The sequence below is a fragment of the Drosophila suzukii genome, chromosome 3 (assembly GCF_043229965.1).
Source record: "Drosophila suzukii chromosome 3, CBGP_Dsuzu_IsoJpt1.0, whole genome shotgun sequence".
NCBI classification, from domain to species: Eukaryota; Metazoa; Arthropoda; class Insecta; order Diptera; family Drosophilidae; genus Drosophila; species Drosophila suzukii.
Window position 1 is genome coordinate 89,604,571 of NC_092082.1, and position 12,858 is coordinate 89,617,428.

Sequence of the window (12,858 nt, forward strand, 5' to 3'; positions counted from 1 at the left end):
TTCATGTTGATTTTCTTGAACACCTCGTCGGCGTTGTCCTCAATCAATTTTATTGGTCATCAGTTGGAGCACTGGTTTCGCTGGGTTCTGGGTTTGTAGGATCTCTCTAGGGGGAGGCCCTTTCTGGGTGTCTGAGAAAGATGTGTCGACAAAAAGTCCCAGTTGCTGCCTGTCTCCGCCGCCTGTGTCCCAAGAGCTCCTCCTTGCGTCCATCCAGCAGGTCCTCCATCCATTCGCGCTTGGCATGGCTTCCGCCGGGTGCTTCGTCGATCAGTCCAAGACTTCTCTTATTGCTCGAAATCGCCTTATTATTTTGCTCATCAAAAAATCATTCTGCAATAAATTCCTTCCCAATTTCCCGATTCCCAATTTCAAAAAATTCAAAAAACCAAAAACCAAAACAAAACAAAACAGAGAGAGGAGTTCTCGTAAGACAAACGTCGGGGACCAAATCAAAAAATCTAAAATGCTAAATTGTTAAGAAAGAAAAGATCAATAGATCTAGGTAGTTTTGGGACACATCCGAGGCCTTTTAATGTTTCAAAAATGAATTTGAAAAATCGAGTCCCCACAATTTTGTTAACTGCTCCCCTCACAGAGGTTGTGCCAATATGCACGATAAGCCAAGCTATTGAGGGTTAATTCAAGCTCCTTGTCTAAAAGTTTCATCAAAATCAAACCCACAGGTTTTGAGAAAATAGCCTAACAGTGACGCAACCTCGGATTTTCCCCATACAAAGCAGGGGGGCAAAAATGAAATTACCTACGGCTCCACTCCTAGAGGTTGTGCCAACATGCACGGTATATGGGTAGATAGGGATAATCTAAGGAGTGTTCTGTGAAAGTTTCATCAAAATCAAACCCACAGATTTTGAGAAAATTGCTTTACAGTTGGGGGTGTTAAAAAGGTTAATAAAAGGCCGTTTAATCCAGAAACTGAACCATGGATACTAAGACATGAGCCACAATGTAAATAGCTTAGCCGTGACACACAAAACGTAAGTGTCGGCCGAACGTAAGTGTCAGTAAAAAAGCGAGACGGCCTCAGCGTAAGTGTCAGTAAAAAAGGGAGATGCAAGATGCGAAGAGAGAAGAGAGAGAGCATTCGAAAAATGCCGAAAAAGTCTGTTAGTGTGACCAGCCGGCGGGGCGGCCAAAATCCCAGCCCCTCCCGGACACTCTGCCGAGCTGTGGTATTCCGCGCAGAGACGGGCACACACTTATCCCAATCAGAAATTAGAAATAAATTAAGTAATTTGTGCGGAATAAAACTGAGCGTGCGGCCGATGCGATAACCGCGAGCCCCGTCACCCCCTTCCCGCCGCCACCACGCCGTGATGCAGGCAACCAGCGCAGTGGCCGGAGAACTCGGAAAACTTGGCGAACACAGCTCCCACGGCAGGAACAACAACAGTGCCAGCAGAGCCCCTCGAAAGTCGGTGTAGTGAAGGAATTAAATCTAATTATACGGGGAAAACAGGCAAAGGGCAAGCCCACGAGCATTTGGGTTAATTGGTGGCTGGCAGAGGAGCACCACTAGCACCGCTGGCACCTAGTGGCCACATTCACATGGGCTGAGTGGTGGTCTGGATTGGACTGGCGAAGGGAAGGTGCAGCAGCAGCAGGAGCAGCAGCCGCACCAGCAATGGCCAACCAACTGGACGCCAGTGTGAAGGACGACCTGAAGACGCAGTTCGTCACCCGCGAGGGCACCTACCGCCTGCTTACCCTCTCGGAGTACTCCCGGCCCAATCGGGTCGGCTACAGCAGCAACCAGAGCTCGCCCCAGGTGCGCGTCTCCATGGTGACCCTGCCCAGTCCGGCGCAGGGCAAGCTGGGCTCGGAAACGGCTGGGTCACCTGTAGGAGGAGCAGCAGCAGGAACCACCACCACAACGAATGGCAGCTCGCCAGGAGCCTCGCCCACGGGCGGAGCAGCGGGCTCGGGACCGGCTGGAGCAGCCACCACAGCAATATCCAATGGAGGCGCCGGCGGCGACAGCAACTACAGCCACAGCAACCACAACAGCAACAGTGCTGCGAACAGCACTGTGGACGCCCGCCTGGGCGGAGGCATCTCCATGCACTCCATGATGAACGGCGGCGTCGTGGACCAGAACGGAGTGGCCACCAACCAGGTCCTGGGAGGCGACCGCATCTGCTTCAACTTCGGACGAGATCTCTACGTCTACTCCTTTCGAGGAGCCAAGAAGGTGAGGCCAAGATGGCAGAGATGGTTTCATATCAGTATCCCATCGCAAAGCACGTGAGATGGAGGAGTAGGTGGAGGTGCAGCGAGCTTATCACGCCAGAGATAGGGGCTGCCGGCAATGCCATTTGCATTCCAGGCGGATTGCACCAGGCAATTTGCAGGGGCTTGAATACCTTGCCATTTGCATGCAGTGTCCCCCCAGCGGGCTTAATTTGTTCCACTTCGAGCGCTTGATGATCAATTCGCTTGTTTGGCGTTTTTATGAATGTTTATTGCGCTCGAAGGCAGTCAGTTGTGAGAGCTTCGAGCTCATCCCGGCGAGAAGATTACCCTAACTTTCATTTGGAACCCTCTTAATCAGCAGGAGTGAGCCATTGTTCGGTTATAAACTTGAAGCACCTGTTTATTAGGCAAAACCTAGTCCCTTTTGTACACATTGTGATCAGAGAAAGAGTAATCCAAGTTCGACTTTGCCCACCAACCGCATCGCCCATCTTGTGTTTGCCTTGTTTCCCCTGCCCAGCAGCTGTTTCTAATTCTTTGGCATTCTGTTCAGCAACAGCTTGCGATTCTCCTTCTGTATTTATTTTAGCTGGCTTCTGTGTTGCCATAGTTATCTGCTGGCGAAAACTTGGCAAACGCCTGCTCTTGGCCGTAGTCGGAGCTTTTCCCACCTGATTCCGCCAACAAGCTGCTAATTTCCATGCCGCTTCCAGAATGTGTTAATTTCCGAGATTATTTCATCCCACTGGGGGTAATCTTCCATTCTAATCTCAGCTCAAGCGGAAATGTTCCGGTTTCCACTTTTGTTTTCATTGGGCTGTTCTGGCTATCGCAGTTCTGCTGAACTTCAAATGTAGTAAGCCTAGTTCCGAAAAAAGATTGGCTTAAACTGTTCTTACTTTTAAGAACGCACTTGTTTGACAATCATGAATTGCTAATTTTATTTCTCTCATTAAAAACTTAAAACATTTTTAATTTTAGGTATAAATTGTGAAATAATTTGGATTTGATTGAACAAGGATGATGATTCATGTAACAATTTTGACTCATATTCCCCTGTTTGCATTGTTTGTATAGAATTTATAGGGATATATAACCCAACCCAATCATTTGTTTATAAAACTCTGAAGCAGAACTGGAAATTAGAATCCATTAGCTTCTTGTTACAGAGAACTGGTAGTTTATTGTGCCTATACCTTATATTACCAGTACCACAGGATACTGTAAATCTAAAGAATTCCACTAGTTATATGAATACTTCACTTGTTCAATACATAGTGCATCTTAATCTCCGAATGCCTAGTTTTCCACTATCATAACTTTTGTGTTAAACCAAATCTTTTAAAGGGTTTCCACTAGCCAACCTCTCCACTTTTAGTTTAAAATAGACAACGTAGTGCAATCAAGAGCGACCAAGATAAACAGAAACAGATGATAGTAACGCTTGTTGACTTACTTTCAGGGCACGGAGATGAGCAAGCCGATCGATAAGAAGTTCTACAAGGGCACGAATCCCAGCTGCCACGACTTCAACGCGAGCTCGGCCACGCCCACGGGAGCGCCCCTGCTGGTGGGCTTCACCACGGGCCAGATCCAGTTGGTCTCCCCGCAGGTTGGTCCTCGAGAAGTGAGGAAGCTCTTCAACGAGGAGGTGAGTAATCCCACTGACACTAAAGTTGCAAACCAACTAATGGTACCGTCTTTACTTTAGCGACTAATCGACAAGACCAAAGTGACCTGCCTGAAGTGGCTGCCCAACTCACCGCACCTGTTCCTCGCCGCCCACGCCTCAGGTCACCTGTACCTGTACAACGAGGAACTGCCCTGCGCCGCCACGGCGCCCAGCTATCAGCCCTTCAAGCTGGGCGACGGCTACACGATACTCACCAGCAAGTCCAAGACCACAAGGAACCCGCTCTTCAAGTGGGTCTTCAGCACCGACAACTGCTGCATCAACGAGTTCTGCTTCTCGCCCTGCGGCTCCCACTTGGCGGTGGTTTCCCAGGACGGTTTCCTGCGCGTCTTTCACTACGACACCATGGACCTGCTGGGCATCGCTCGTTCCTACTTTGGCGGCTTCCTGTGCGTCTGCTGGTCGCCCGACGGCAAGTACATTGTGGTGGGCGGCGAGGATGACCTCGTGACCGTGTGGTCGCTGCAGGAGCGGCGAGTGGTGGCCCGCGGACAGGGCCATCGGTCCTGGGTCTCTGTGGTGGCCTTTGACCCGTACACCACCTCGTACACCAACTGGGATGGCGGGGACTTTAGCGACGATGAGAATCAAATGAACGAGTACTCCAATTCGCGAGAAGCGCGCTTCTCCGGAGACTCCACGGCCAACGGTGGTTTCGAGGGCTTCGACCGGAATTCCACGCCCGTGCATGCTGCCCGCAATCGACCGCACTCGGCCTCGTTTCGCTCGGATGCCTCTTCGGCGGAGAAGCTGATGAGCTATCGACTAGGCTCCGTCAGTCAGGACACGCAGATTTGTCTGTGGGACATCACGGAGGATGTGCTGCGCCATCCGCTGGCGCTGAGGCAGCGGGCGAACAGCGAAAGGGGCTATCTCAACGGTGGCGTCGATGAAGATGCGGAAGCAGAGGATGGCATCAAGGTGATCCGACCAGTGGCCATGTCTGGCCAGGCGGGCGGACAACAGGCGGAGTCGGGCAGCTGTAGTCCCACCCGGGAGGCGGCAGGCGGTGCAGCGGGAAATGGTGCCGGCGAGCACAGCAATAGCAGCTCTAGCAAGTTCTCAACCGCCAACTGCACGATATCCTCACAATCCTCGCCCGACGACTGCGACACCGAGGCAGCCACTCCTGCCTCCACGACCTCGAATGCAGGCGCAGGAGCGGGCGTGGCAGGAGCGGGAGCGGCGACCTCGACAACGAAGCAGAACAACCGCAACCACGGCACGGGCAACTCAATCAAATTTCCCAACTGCATCAGCGCCACCAAGTCGGATAGCATTGATGGAGGCGGCGGAGGCGGAAGCGGGAGTGCACAGAGGCCATCACTGACCACCACGGGATACAACAGCAAGACTTCCAACAGCTCGAACAAGTCCTCCAACTCGGGCAGCGGCTTTAGCGCCTTCAACAGCCTCACGCAGCGACTCTCGAACTTCAGCTTCCTGAGCAACTCGGACAAGAAGGCCGCCGGCTATGAGGGAAGCCACTCGACGGCCCACCGCCAGCACCGCAAGGCGATGAGCATGCTGAAGAGCTACAACCAGCATAACCACAGTGGCGGCCACAACAACCACAGCCAGAGCAACCACAGCAGCTCGTCCAACTTTGGCCACTCGAGCACACTGGACTCGACGGCGGCCGGGGCCATCGGGAGCAGCTCGACGGCGCACAGCTTTGGATCGCTGAAGCTGAGTCGGTCGTCGCACCACTCCTCGCTGGCCACGGCCGCCCATGCGTCGGGATCTGGAGCGGGAGCGGGCTCTGGCTCGGGGGTGAGCAGCTTCGATCCCATGCAACTCATCGGAACGCCCGCCTGTCCGCGCTTCGACGAGTGCCCGCTGCTGGAGCCGCTGGTCTGCAAGAAGATTGCCCACGAGCGGCTAACGGCACTGATCTTTCGCGAGGACTGCTTCCTGACGGCGTGCCAGGATGGATTCATATACACCTGGGCGCGGCCTGGTCATGCCACGGTAAGTTAAACGGCCGTGAATTTAAGAGCACTTTAATATTTCTAGAATCGATTCTTCTTGAATATGTACTACATGTGTCCTCTTCCACAGCATGCCACTCAGCACTTGTCTCCTGGACAGACGGCGGCGCCCGGCGGGACGGTAATTTAGTTCAATAAAGTGGACTTGGTCAACTATCAGCGTAATCTTGTCAAGCAGCAGGAGCAGCAGCAGCAGAAGCAGTCGGTGATCTAGGTTAAAGCTAGGCGATTGATTTCGATAATTTATTGATAGGAGCAAGAGTTTTAAAGGTTTTTATGTTGCGTATTTTGTATTCCAAATGTAGCCTAAATGAGTTTATGAACCACACACAGACACACCGTACACCCGTAATATATATATTATATACGATATATAGCTATGTACAACATAACTACGATCTATACGCAGCATCAGGCAACAGAACAAACAAACGTATATGTTTAATCTAAATTATTAGTTGTAAATGTATTATTTTTTTAGTACGTGGAATTTGTTGAAAACAAAGCAAAGCATGTTTATAACTATTTACTAAGTGCTAGCCTACACTACACACGATAAATAAAGCAAAAGAACGAAGAAGCGAACTGCATTAGCGAACTAAAATAAACAGAATCAAATAGATGGATCAGATGAGATGAGTAGAGGACGTTTTTCACATTGTGCTATGTACTGAGTTGCAGTCGAGGCCCCAAACTAACCAACGACGAACTATCTAACTATGTAAACTCACGAACTAACCTAAAGTAGGAACTGTTATCATTACTATTACTACGGATTCGTATGCCTTTTATTTTTTGATGCAAGCCGAGTGCAACGTTTTAGCATGCAGACGCAGACGCAGAAGACAACCGAACAAATTAGACTAAATGCAGACAGGAACCGGAAGTCAGAAATCGGAAATTTGAAATCTGAAACCCGAACCACAACCACAGAAAACATTTCATACAGCCAGACACACTCTCACACATATATTTTATAACGAACCAGGAGAAACTAGCGGCGATTTGCGAAGTTAGCCAATAAGTTAACAATGAGCCGAGCAAGCAAAACCAACCAAGAACACGTTACAGTAAAAGAGACTAAAATTTCAATAAAATTATATAAAAAATTAATTCTCATAGCTGGTATTTATTTATAAAATGTGTTGTTTCTAACAAAAATATGCTTCTCTCGCGCGAATCTCTGATGACCGCCAACCACAAACTACTGAGGGGATTTTACATGCTGGAAATGACTTGGCCTCGGCTCCGGAAACTCTCAACATTCGAACGGGGATCCTGGCCCCGGTTTTACTCAAGGAGTCCGCAAATTAACCTATCAAGCCTGGCGATTTAGAAGGTTTTGGGCACCAGTGGAACCTCCGCCTCCGGCAGATACAGGTGCTTGGAGAGTAGAAAGGCGAACAGCGCTTGACCCGCAACTACCATGAACAGGAAGTAGAGCTTCCGCTTCTTCCCGCCGCTGTAGTCGAATTGCTGGGGATTGCCATATGGATCGTAGTTGATGGCGCCACTGGGTGCAGCCGGTGAGTTGTCCTGCAGCAACTTGGTCCGCAGCGTGCGGAGCTGAAAATATCATGAAAGTTACTAGACACTCTTTACTCCCTCCTTACCAAACTCACCAGAAAGAAGCCGAAGGAAAAGCTGGTGTACGCCAGCGCAATATAATATCCGGATTTGAAGAACAGCGTGCTGACCATCAGACAGACCACTATATTAACGTACTTATAGCCAGTGAAGGCTAGCAAGTCGAGAGTTTTTAGGCTCGTCTTCACATTCATTACGTACAGAGCTATGGAGTAGATGACCAGTTCGAAAATGCTATACGCCATGGCGCTGGAGGCCTGGATGCCGAGCTGCTCGGGCGAGAAACGCTTCTGCATGCCCAGCAGCAGGCCCGCCACGATCACATATGTGATGTAGCCCATGGTGGGCAGATAGAGATCTGGAGCGTTGACGTCGTAGCGCGGCTGCACTGGGTGCTCCTGATCGTACCGCAGGGACCAGTCCTGCAGGGAAAACATGATTTAAATAGGAGTAACTATACCAGATTCACCACCCACCTTGTGGATATAGGGGAAGAAGAGCAGCCGCAGCTTTCTGCCCACGTAGGCGTTGTCCACGGCGAAGTAGTACTTGAGCTTAGCCACCGGCACCCACTTCTCGAACTGGTTCTCCATTATCTGCTTGCCCTGATCCGCCAGCCGCTGGCCGTACTGCATGGCCATGTCCTGGACAATGGGCTGCTGGAACATGGCGAACTGTGGGTACTGTCCCGCGGGCAGGGGTCCGGCCCCAGGCTGAGGTGCTCCCATTCCGTAGGTGGGCGGGGCAGTCGCAGACGCCTGTTGCGGAGGCTGTGGTGCACCGTAGCCGAATCCCTGTTGCTGTTGCGGTGGCTGCTGAATGTGCTGCGACGGCTGGCCGAGACTGGGGTCGAAGCCGTAGCTGTTGACGGGCGCCGGAGCAGGTGCACCGTACAAATTGGGATCCAACATTGCCGGGCCGGCAGGTGGGGCCATGAAGGTGGCGCCACCGCCCATCATCGGAGCCGAGGGACCCATGGCGTTGACGTCGCTGACGCGCTTCGGTGGCCTTGGGCGGCCGGCAGCTGTGGCTATTTCGGGACAGAGCAACACGGTGGGTTAGTGGCGGAGGATCTGTGCGAGACAATTGGGAAAGCGGGGGAACACAGGCAATCAAGCTACACACGCAGCACGGAACGGAAACGCAGGGCGGGCACAGAAACTGGGGGCAGGATGCAGTGGAAGCCAGGAGCGGCGCACAGAACGGGGTAACGTGTAACGTAAACAGTGACAGCACTCCGGTTGACCACCGACTCCCGATTCCGGTCGGCGGACGAGGGTCGGAAACTCCGGAGTGGCTGCACCGGACATCCTTCGTGTATACTTGCTTGCGTAGCCTGATCCTTACAGTTCTCCCACTTACGGTTCCGCATACCCGCGTTCGGATTGTAGTTCATCTTCTGGTCTTTTGGCCTGGCTCAATGGATTGTACACACAACAACGGTTTTAACACATCACCACAGTCCAAATTAGGGATGTGAAAAGTGTATCAAAATATGTTACATCGATAAGCAGTTTGACTAAGTAAATATTTTTATACAGATATTTTTGTTAAATATCGATATTATATGTTAATAAAAGTAGAATTGCTGACAATTCAACAGAAATTTCAGGAGTTGATGGAACGACGCGTAATGCTTCCTATTGTACAAATTTTACCGAAGTAAAGACCTCTTATATTTCATTTTTCATTATAAGTTAATTCTTTAAATTAATAATAAGGTGAGAAGAACTAACAATACAATTTCTAAAGTGAATGGCTTTAAATGAAAAAGGCTACAACAGTAGTTGTCTGTAAAATGAACAAGAAAAGATTATTTTTCGAAAACGCGCTTTAAACATATAACATCGTTAGCGGATAGCGTGATGACCTATCGATAGTGTTCCACCCGCAGGCGAACAGCTGTTTTCACGTCACGCAAATGGCATCGATTGGCGATAGGCCACCGCCAGGTGGCATCCCTAAATTCGATTGGCGGCAATACAAATTCCTTCATAAAAATTCAACCACCTGATATAAAATTGATTTTAAAATTTGTTTTATAAACTTAATCAAGCCGTTGTTTATATGTGTCTCAGGCACTCGCACCCTGCTTCATCAGCGCAGGCTTTCGGATAACTTCTACGCGTTGTGTAACGAACAAATGTAATTTAATGGAAAACAACGCATTTATTAAACGGCGTTCCTTGACGCTCAGCACGCGTCTCCTGCAGAAAAGGCACAGTGGTGAGTGTTTTTCCCATTTAGGAGCACTTATTGTACCGGGAATACCCATTAAACCCACTCTTCCCACAGCTTCGCCCCAGAGCTGCGGGCGTCCTGGAAACGGACACGATGTAAACGTCTCCTTGGGCTCTCCTGGCTCGCCCAACGACTCTACAATCGGGGGAATCACATCCGACGTGGAGAGCACTCCGCCGCACAAGCACAAGCCCAACCTGGACGACAGTGTGGACTTCTCGCCCCGCCTGGACATTAGCCTTTCGCCCAACTGCCTCTTCTCGCAGACTCTGGCCACCGAAAGCCCCGAGGTAGGATGGCGCTGGAACCGGAGCAGCAGCAATGCCACCACGGACAGTGGCTTCGACTCCGCCGAAATTGGCAGTTTAAGCCAACGGGAACGGCGCCGGCAGATCGCCTTCAAGGGCGTCGAGGATCGTCGCAGCCAGCTGGACAACGAGCAGTGGCGGGCGCAGCAGATGCGGGCCAATGTTCTCCTCAAGGAGCGCTGCGCCAGACTCAACAGCCAACTGGACCAGATAGCCGTGTCGGAGCCAGTTATCCCCCCGCAAACCCCCAAAATCCCGCCACCTGTAGCTGCCCGAACAAGATCGGCCTGCAAGAAGGCTTCGCCAGAGCCAGTGCTTCCTCCCCCGGCTGCCGCAGATCCCATGGCCGACTTCCTCAACGATTCGGAGACGGATCTGTTTCTGCTCGAGGCCTCCCAGCAACTGGAGTCTAAAATAGAACCCAAAAAGCCACCCAAACCCAGCACCACCACGCCCACCAGCCATCACAACGCGAAGCGACCCTCCTTCCTCAACGACTCGGAGACGGATCTCTTCCTGCTCGAGGCCACTCAGCAACTGGAGTCCGAAATAGAACCCCAGAAGCCACCCAAACCCAGCACCAGCACCACACCCACCAGCCATCACAACGCGAAGCGACCCTCCTTCTACATGAAGTTTCTGGAAGACGAAAGCGAGGGCGACGAGGACTGGCTGAGCGCTCTAGAAGAGGCCGTGCAGCAGGCCACGATGCCCAAGAAGCCTCGCACCTCTCTGCAGCGCTACAAGTCAATGCCCACTACAGGAGGTTCCTCCAGCGGAGTGTCCACCCTGACCAATGCGGTGGCCGGCAAGGGTTCAACCGCCTGCACAAGTTCCTCCTCCGCTTCTGGTTTGGAATTAAAGAATACTCCAAGGATAAAACGCCATGCCAGCTCGCATGCCCTGTCCCCAGCCACTTCCCATGGTGAGTACATGTAAACTTGCAATCCCAAACCAATGTAAGCTCATCATTTTGCTTCCGCAGCGCGCGGCAAACTCTTCGGCAGCCGGAAATGAAACCCGATAAGGTAGCCCACCCTCTGAACATCAGCTTCCCCTCTGCGAATACCAATTGTGATGAGCAAAGTTAGATTTAAGCATTATCGTTTTGTCCCGCTTGCGTTTGCCCTTTCCTTGACCATTACAGAATGATCAAGGAAAAGGCCAACGCAAGCGGAACAAAACGATAATGCTTAAATCCGAGTACGCTAATTGATTCATGCAGCTCCTACGCGTCGTTGTAAATGTAAATTTAAGGCTAATTAAAAGTTAATTGTAAATTAAAGCAGGTGCCTCAATTGTCGCGTCGAATGCTTGTGCGCTTGTTTCGGCGCATGCGACTCGCCATATGGTCGGCATTATCAGGCCGGGGATGCGCCGCCCACCTGCACAGGTGGCAGGGACGCACAGGTGGATGCGACTGGCCACCGACAACGACAGCCAGTGAATTGTCGGCCCCCGGTTGAGCTTTCATTCACCGATACGAGACTCGTTGAGTGCGACAGCCTTTTAAATTAATTGAAGTGTAGGCGAAGGATTTCTGTTTTGAAATTCTCGTAGCGCTTAAATAGGTCAGCTCGAATTTATCATGGCTTTAAATTGATTGGGAAGCAGCTTACTTACTCAACAAAATTAGTATTTAACTATGAGCGGTTTTAGAGTATCCCCAGCATTTTTATCATATTCATATATCGACTATAGCTTTCTTTGTTGTTCTTTTTTTCAAGGTTGTTAACCGAAATACTTCAATCATTTAAATGTAAGCCAAGTATTGTTATTTTAAAATTACTTTAAAATTGTATTTAATTTTTTACAACTAAGTTTACTTCGTATTCATAAGAAAAATTTATAATAGGCCTTAATGAACGAATGTTAAGAAATGTTTTCCATATTTTTCAAATAAACGATTACAGCTAATCATTGAAAATAAGTATGCTATTTAGTCAGAGAATTTATAAAAATCGTTTTAAATAACTTCTTACTCCGTTTAGTGTATTTTAGAGTTTTTCTGCATGATAAACCAATTAAGTTGATATTAGCCCTCAGTACATTTAAGGCAAGGCCATAAAATCAAGTTTTAAAATTAAATGAGCCGCCTGAAAGGGGATTTCCCTGGAAAGCAAAATTTATGGCGAATGAAATCAAAATATGAGAATTCCCATCTCGCTTTTAAACGTGGTTGAAACAATCAAGCTGGCATAAAAGCCGGCGAAAGTTGCCCCGGCCGTCTTCTCTTTTCGCTTGGCCTGCAGTTTAAAGGCTTGGGTTCTGTGTGCTGGGTGCTTGGGGCTTTATGAACCTATTTGGGCTAAGGTCAAAGTTGAAGCCCTTTCGCAGCCATTACGCGTAAGAGGCAATTGCGTTGATGTTTATGAATAGTCCTCAGTAGTCCCTCGCGTTCTGCACTGGAGCATGTGACTGTGCCTCCGGTCGAGTCGCGCCGAAAGTCGGCGAAAGTCAAGTATGCTGCCATATGTTCTCGGAGCGCAGCATAAACCAATGGCAAAGCAGTGGCTAAAATTTAGCACAGGGCGGGCGGGGTTGTGGGTGGCTAATGGCAGCGGGCGGCCGAATTGGTGACGTCTGTGGGCTGCTAAAGCCGCTGCAGAAGCCAAGTCAGCCGGGCTGGAAAGCCGGAGTCAGGGGGAAAGCCAAAGAAAAGCTTAGCTAACGCAGCTGAGCGATAGCAGTCGTACAGGGGCGTAGGAGGAGTTTCACAGGGGGCTTACGGTCTCTTCAAAAATACATTTTTAAACATTCTTAAGTTCTTATATAGTCATTTAACAATTTATGAAAATAGTTTTATTTATACCATTAAAAGATT

General features: G+C 50.0%; 3 protein-coding genes across 5 annotated transcripts; 2 read left to right on the top strand and 1 right to left on the bottom strand.

The window, feature by feature from the left end:
* The first annotated feature begins 1,193 nt into the window (after nt 1–1,193).
* Nucleotides 1,194–6,478, top strand: LOC108006374 (WD repeat-containing protein 20). Its single transcript, XM_017069896.4, has 4 exons — nt 1,194–2,212; nt 3,677–3,865; nt 3,926–5,878; nt 5,969–6,478. The coding sequence occupies exons 1-4, from the start codon at nt 1,646–1,648 to the stop codon at nt 6,026–6,028; spliced, it is 2,769 nt and encodes a 922-aa protein (XP_016925385.4). The 5' UTR covers nt 1,194–1,645; the 3' UTR covers nt 6,029–6,478.
* A 529-nt stretch (nt 6,479–7,007) lies between these two features.
* On the bottom strand, nt 7,008–9,004 carry Yif1 (Yip1d-interacting factor 1). Of its 3 annotated transcripts, none has more exons than XM_065865564.2 (4): nt 8,860–9,004; nt 7,962–8,515; nt 7,521–7,907; nt 7,008–7,464 (listed from the first exon to the last, which is right to left on the bottom strand). In XM_065865564.2, exons 1-4 carry the CDS (start codon nt 8,879–8,881, stop codon nt 7,231–7,233), a joined length of 1,197 nt encoding a protein of 398 aa, XP_065721636.2. In that variant the 5' UTR covers nt 8,882–9,004; the 3' UTR covers nt 7,008–7,230. The 3 variants fall into 3 exon arrangements, with proteins under 3 accessions (XP_065721636.2, XP_065721635.2, XP_016925383.4); XM_065865563.2 differs by having other exon boundaries at nt 8,833–8,970; XM_017069894.4 differs by having other exon boundaries at nt 8,848–8,953.
* A 427-nt stretch (nt 9,005–9,431) lies between these two features.
* On the top strand, nt 9,432–11,850 carry LOC108006367 (uncharacterized). The gene is made up of 3 exons (XM_017069888.4): nt 9,432–9,711; nt 9,781–10,959; nt 11,020–11,850. Exons 1-3 carry the CDS (start codon nt 9,639–9,641, stop codon nt 11,049–11,051), a joined length of 1,284 nt encoding a protein of 427 aa, XP_016925377.4. The 5' UTR covers nt 9,432–9,638; the 3' UTR covers nt 11,052–11,850.
* The last annotated feature ends 1,008 nt before the right edge of the window (nt 11,851–12,858 follow it).

What these genes read in the sequence shown, in the direction of transcription:
- LOC108006374 (XM_017069896.4), top strand. Translation starts at nt 1,646, where the DNA reads ATGGCCAACCAACTGGACGCCAGTGTGAAGGACGACCTGAAGACGCAG. An exon ending in CCTTTCGAGGAGCCAAGAAG is followed by an intron (nt 2,213 to 3,676) that starts GTGAGGCCAAGA and finishes ACTTACTTTCAG; the next exon opens with GGCACGGAGATGAGCAAGCC. An exon ending in GGAAGCTCTTCAACGAGGAG is followed by an intron (nt 3,866 to 3,925) that starts GTGAGTAATCCC and finishes TCTTTACTTTAG; the next exon opens with CGACTAATCGACAAGACCAA.
- Yif1 (XM_065865563.2), bottom strand. Translation starts at nt 8,881, where the DNA reads ATGAACTACAATCCGAACGCGGGTATGCGGAACCGTAAGTGGGAGAAC. An exon ending in GAACCGTAAGTGGGAGAACT is followed by an intron (nt 8,516 to 8,832) that starts GTAAGGATCAGG and finishes GTCCCGAAATAG; the next exon opens with CCACAGCTGCCGGCCGCCCA. An exon ending in TCTTCCCCTATATCCACAAG is followed by an intron (nt 7,908 to 7,961) that starts GTGGGTGGTGAA and finishes TTTTCCCTGCAG; the next exon opens with GACTGGTCCCTGCGGTACGA.
- LOC108006367 (XM_017069888.4), top strand. Translation starts at nt 9,639, where the DNA reads ATGGAAAACAACGCATTTATTAAACGGCGTTCCTTGACGCTCAGCACG. An exon ending in CCTGCAGAAAAGGCACAGTG is followed by an intron (nt 9,712 to 9,780) that starts GTGAGTGTTTTT and finishes CTCTTCCCACAG; the next exon opens with CTTCGCCCCAGAGCTGCGGG. An exon ending in GTCCCCAGCCACTTCCCATG is followed by an intron (nt 10,960 to 11,019) that starts GTGAGTACATGT and finishes TTGCTTCCGCAG; the next exon opens with CGCGCGGCAAACTCTTCGGC.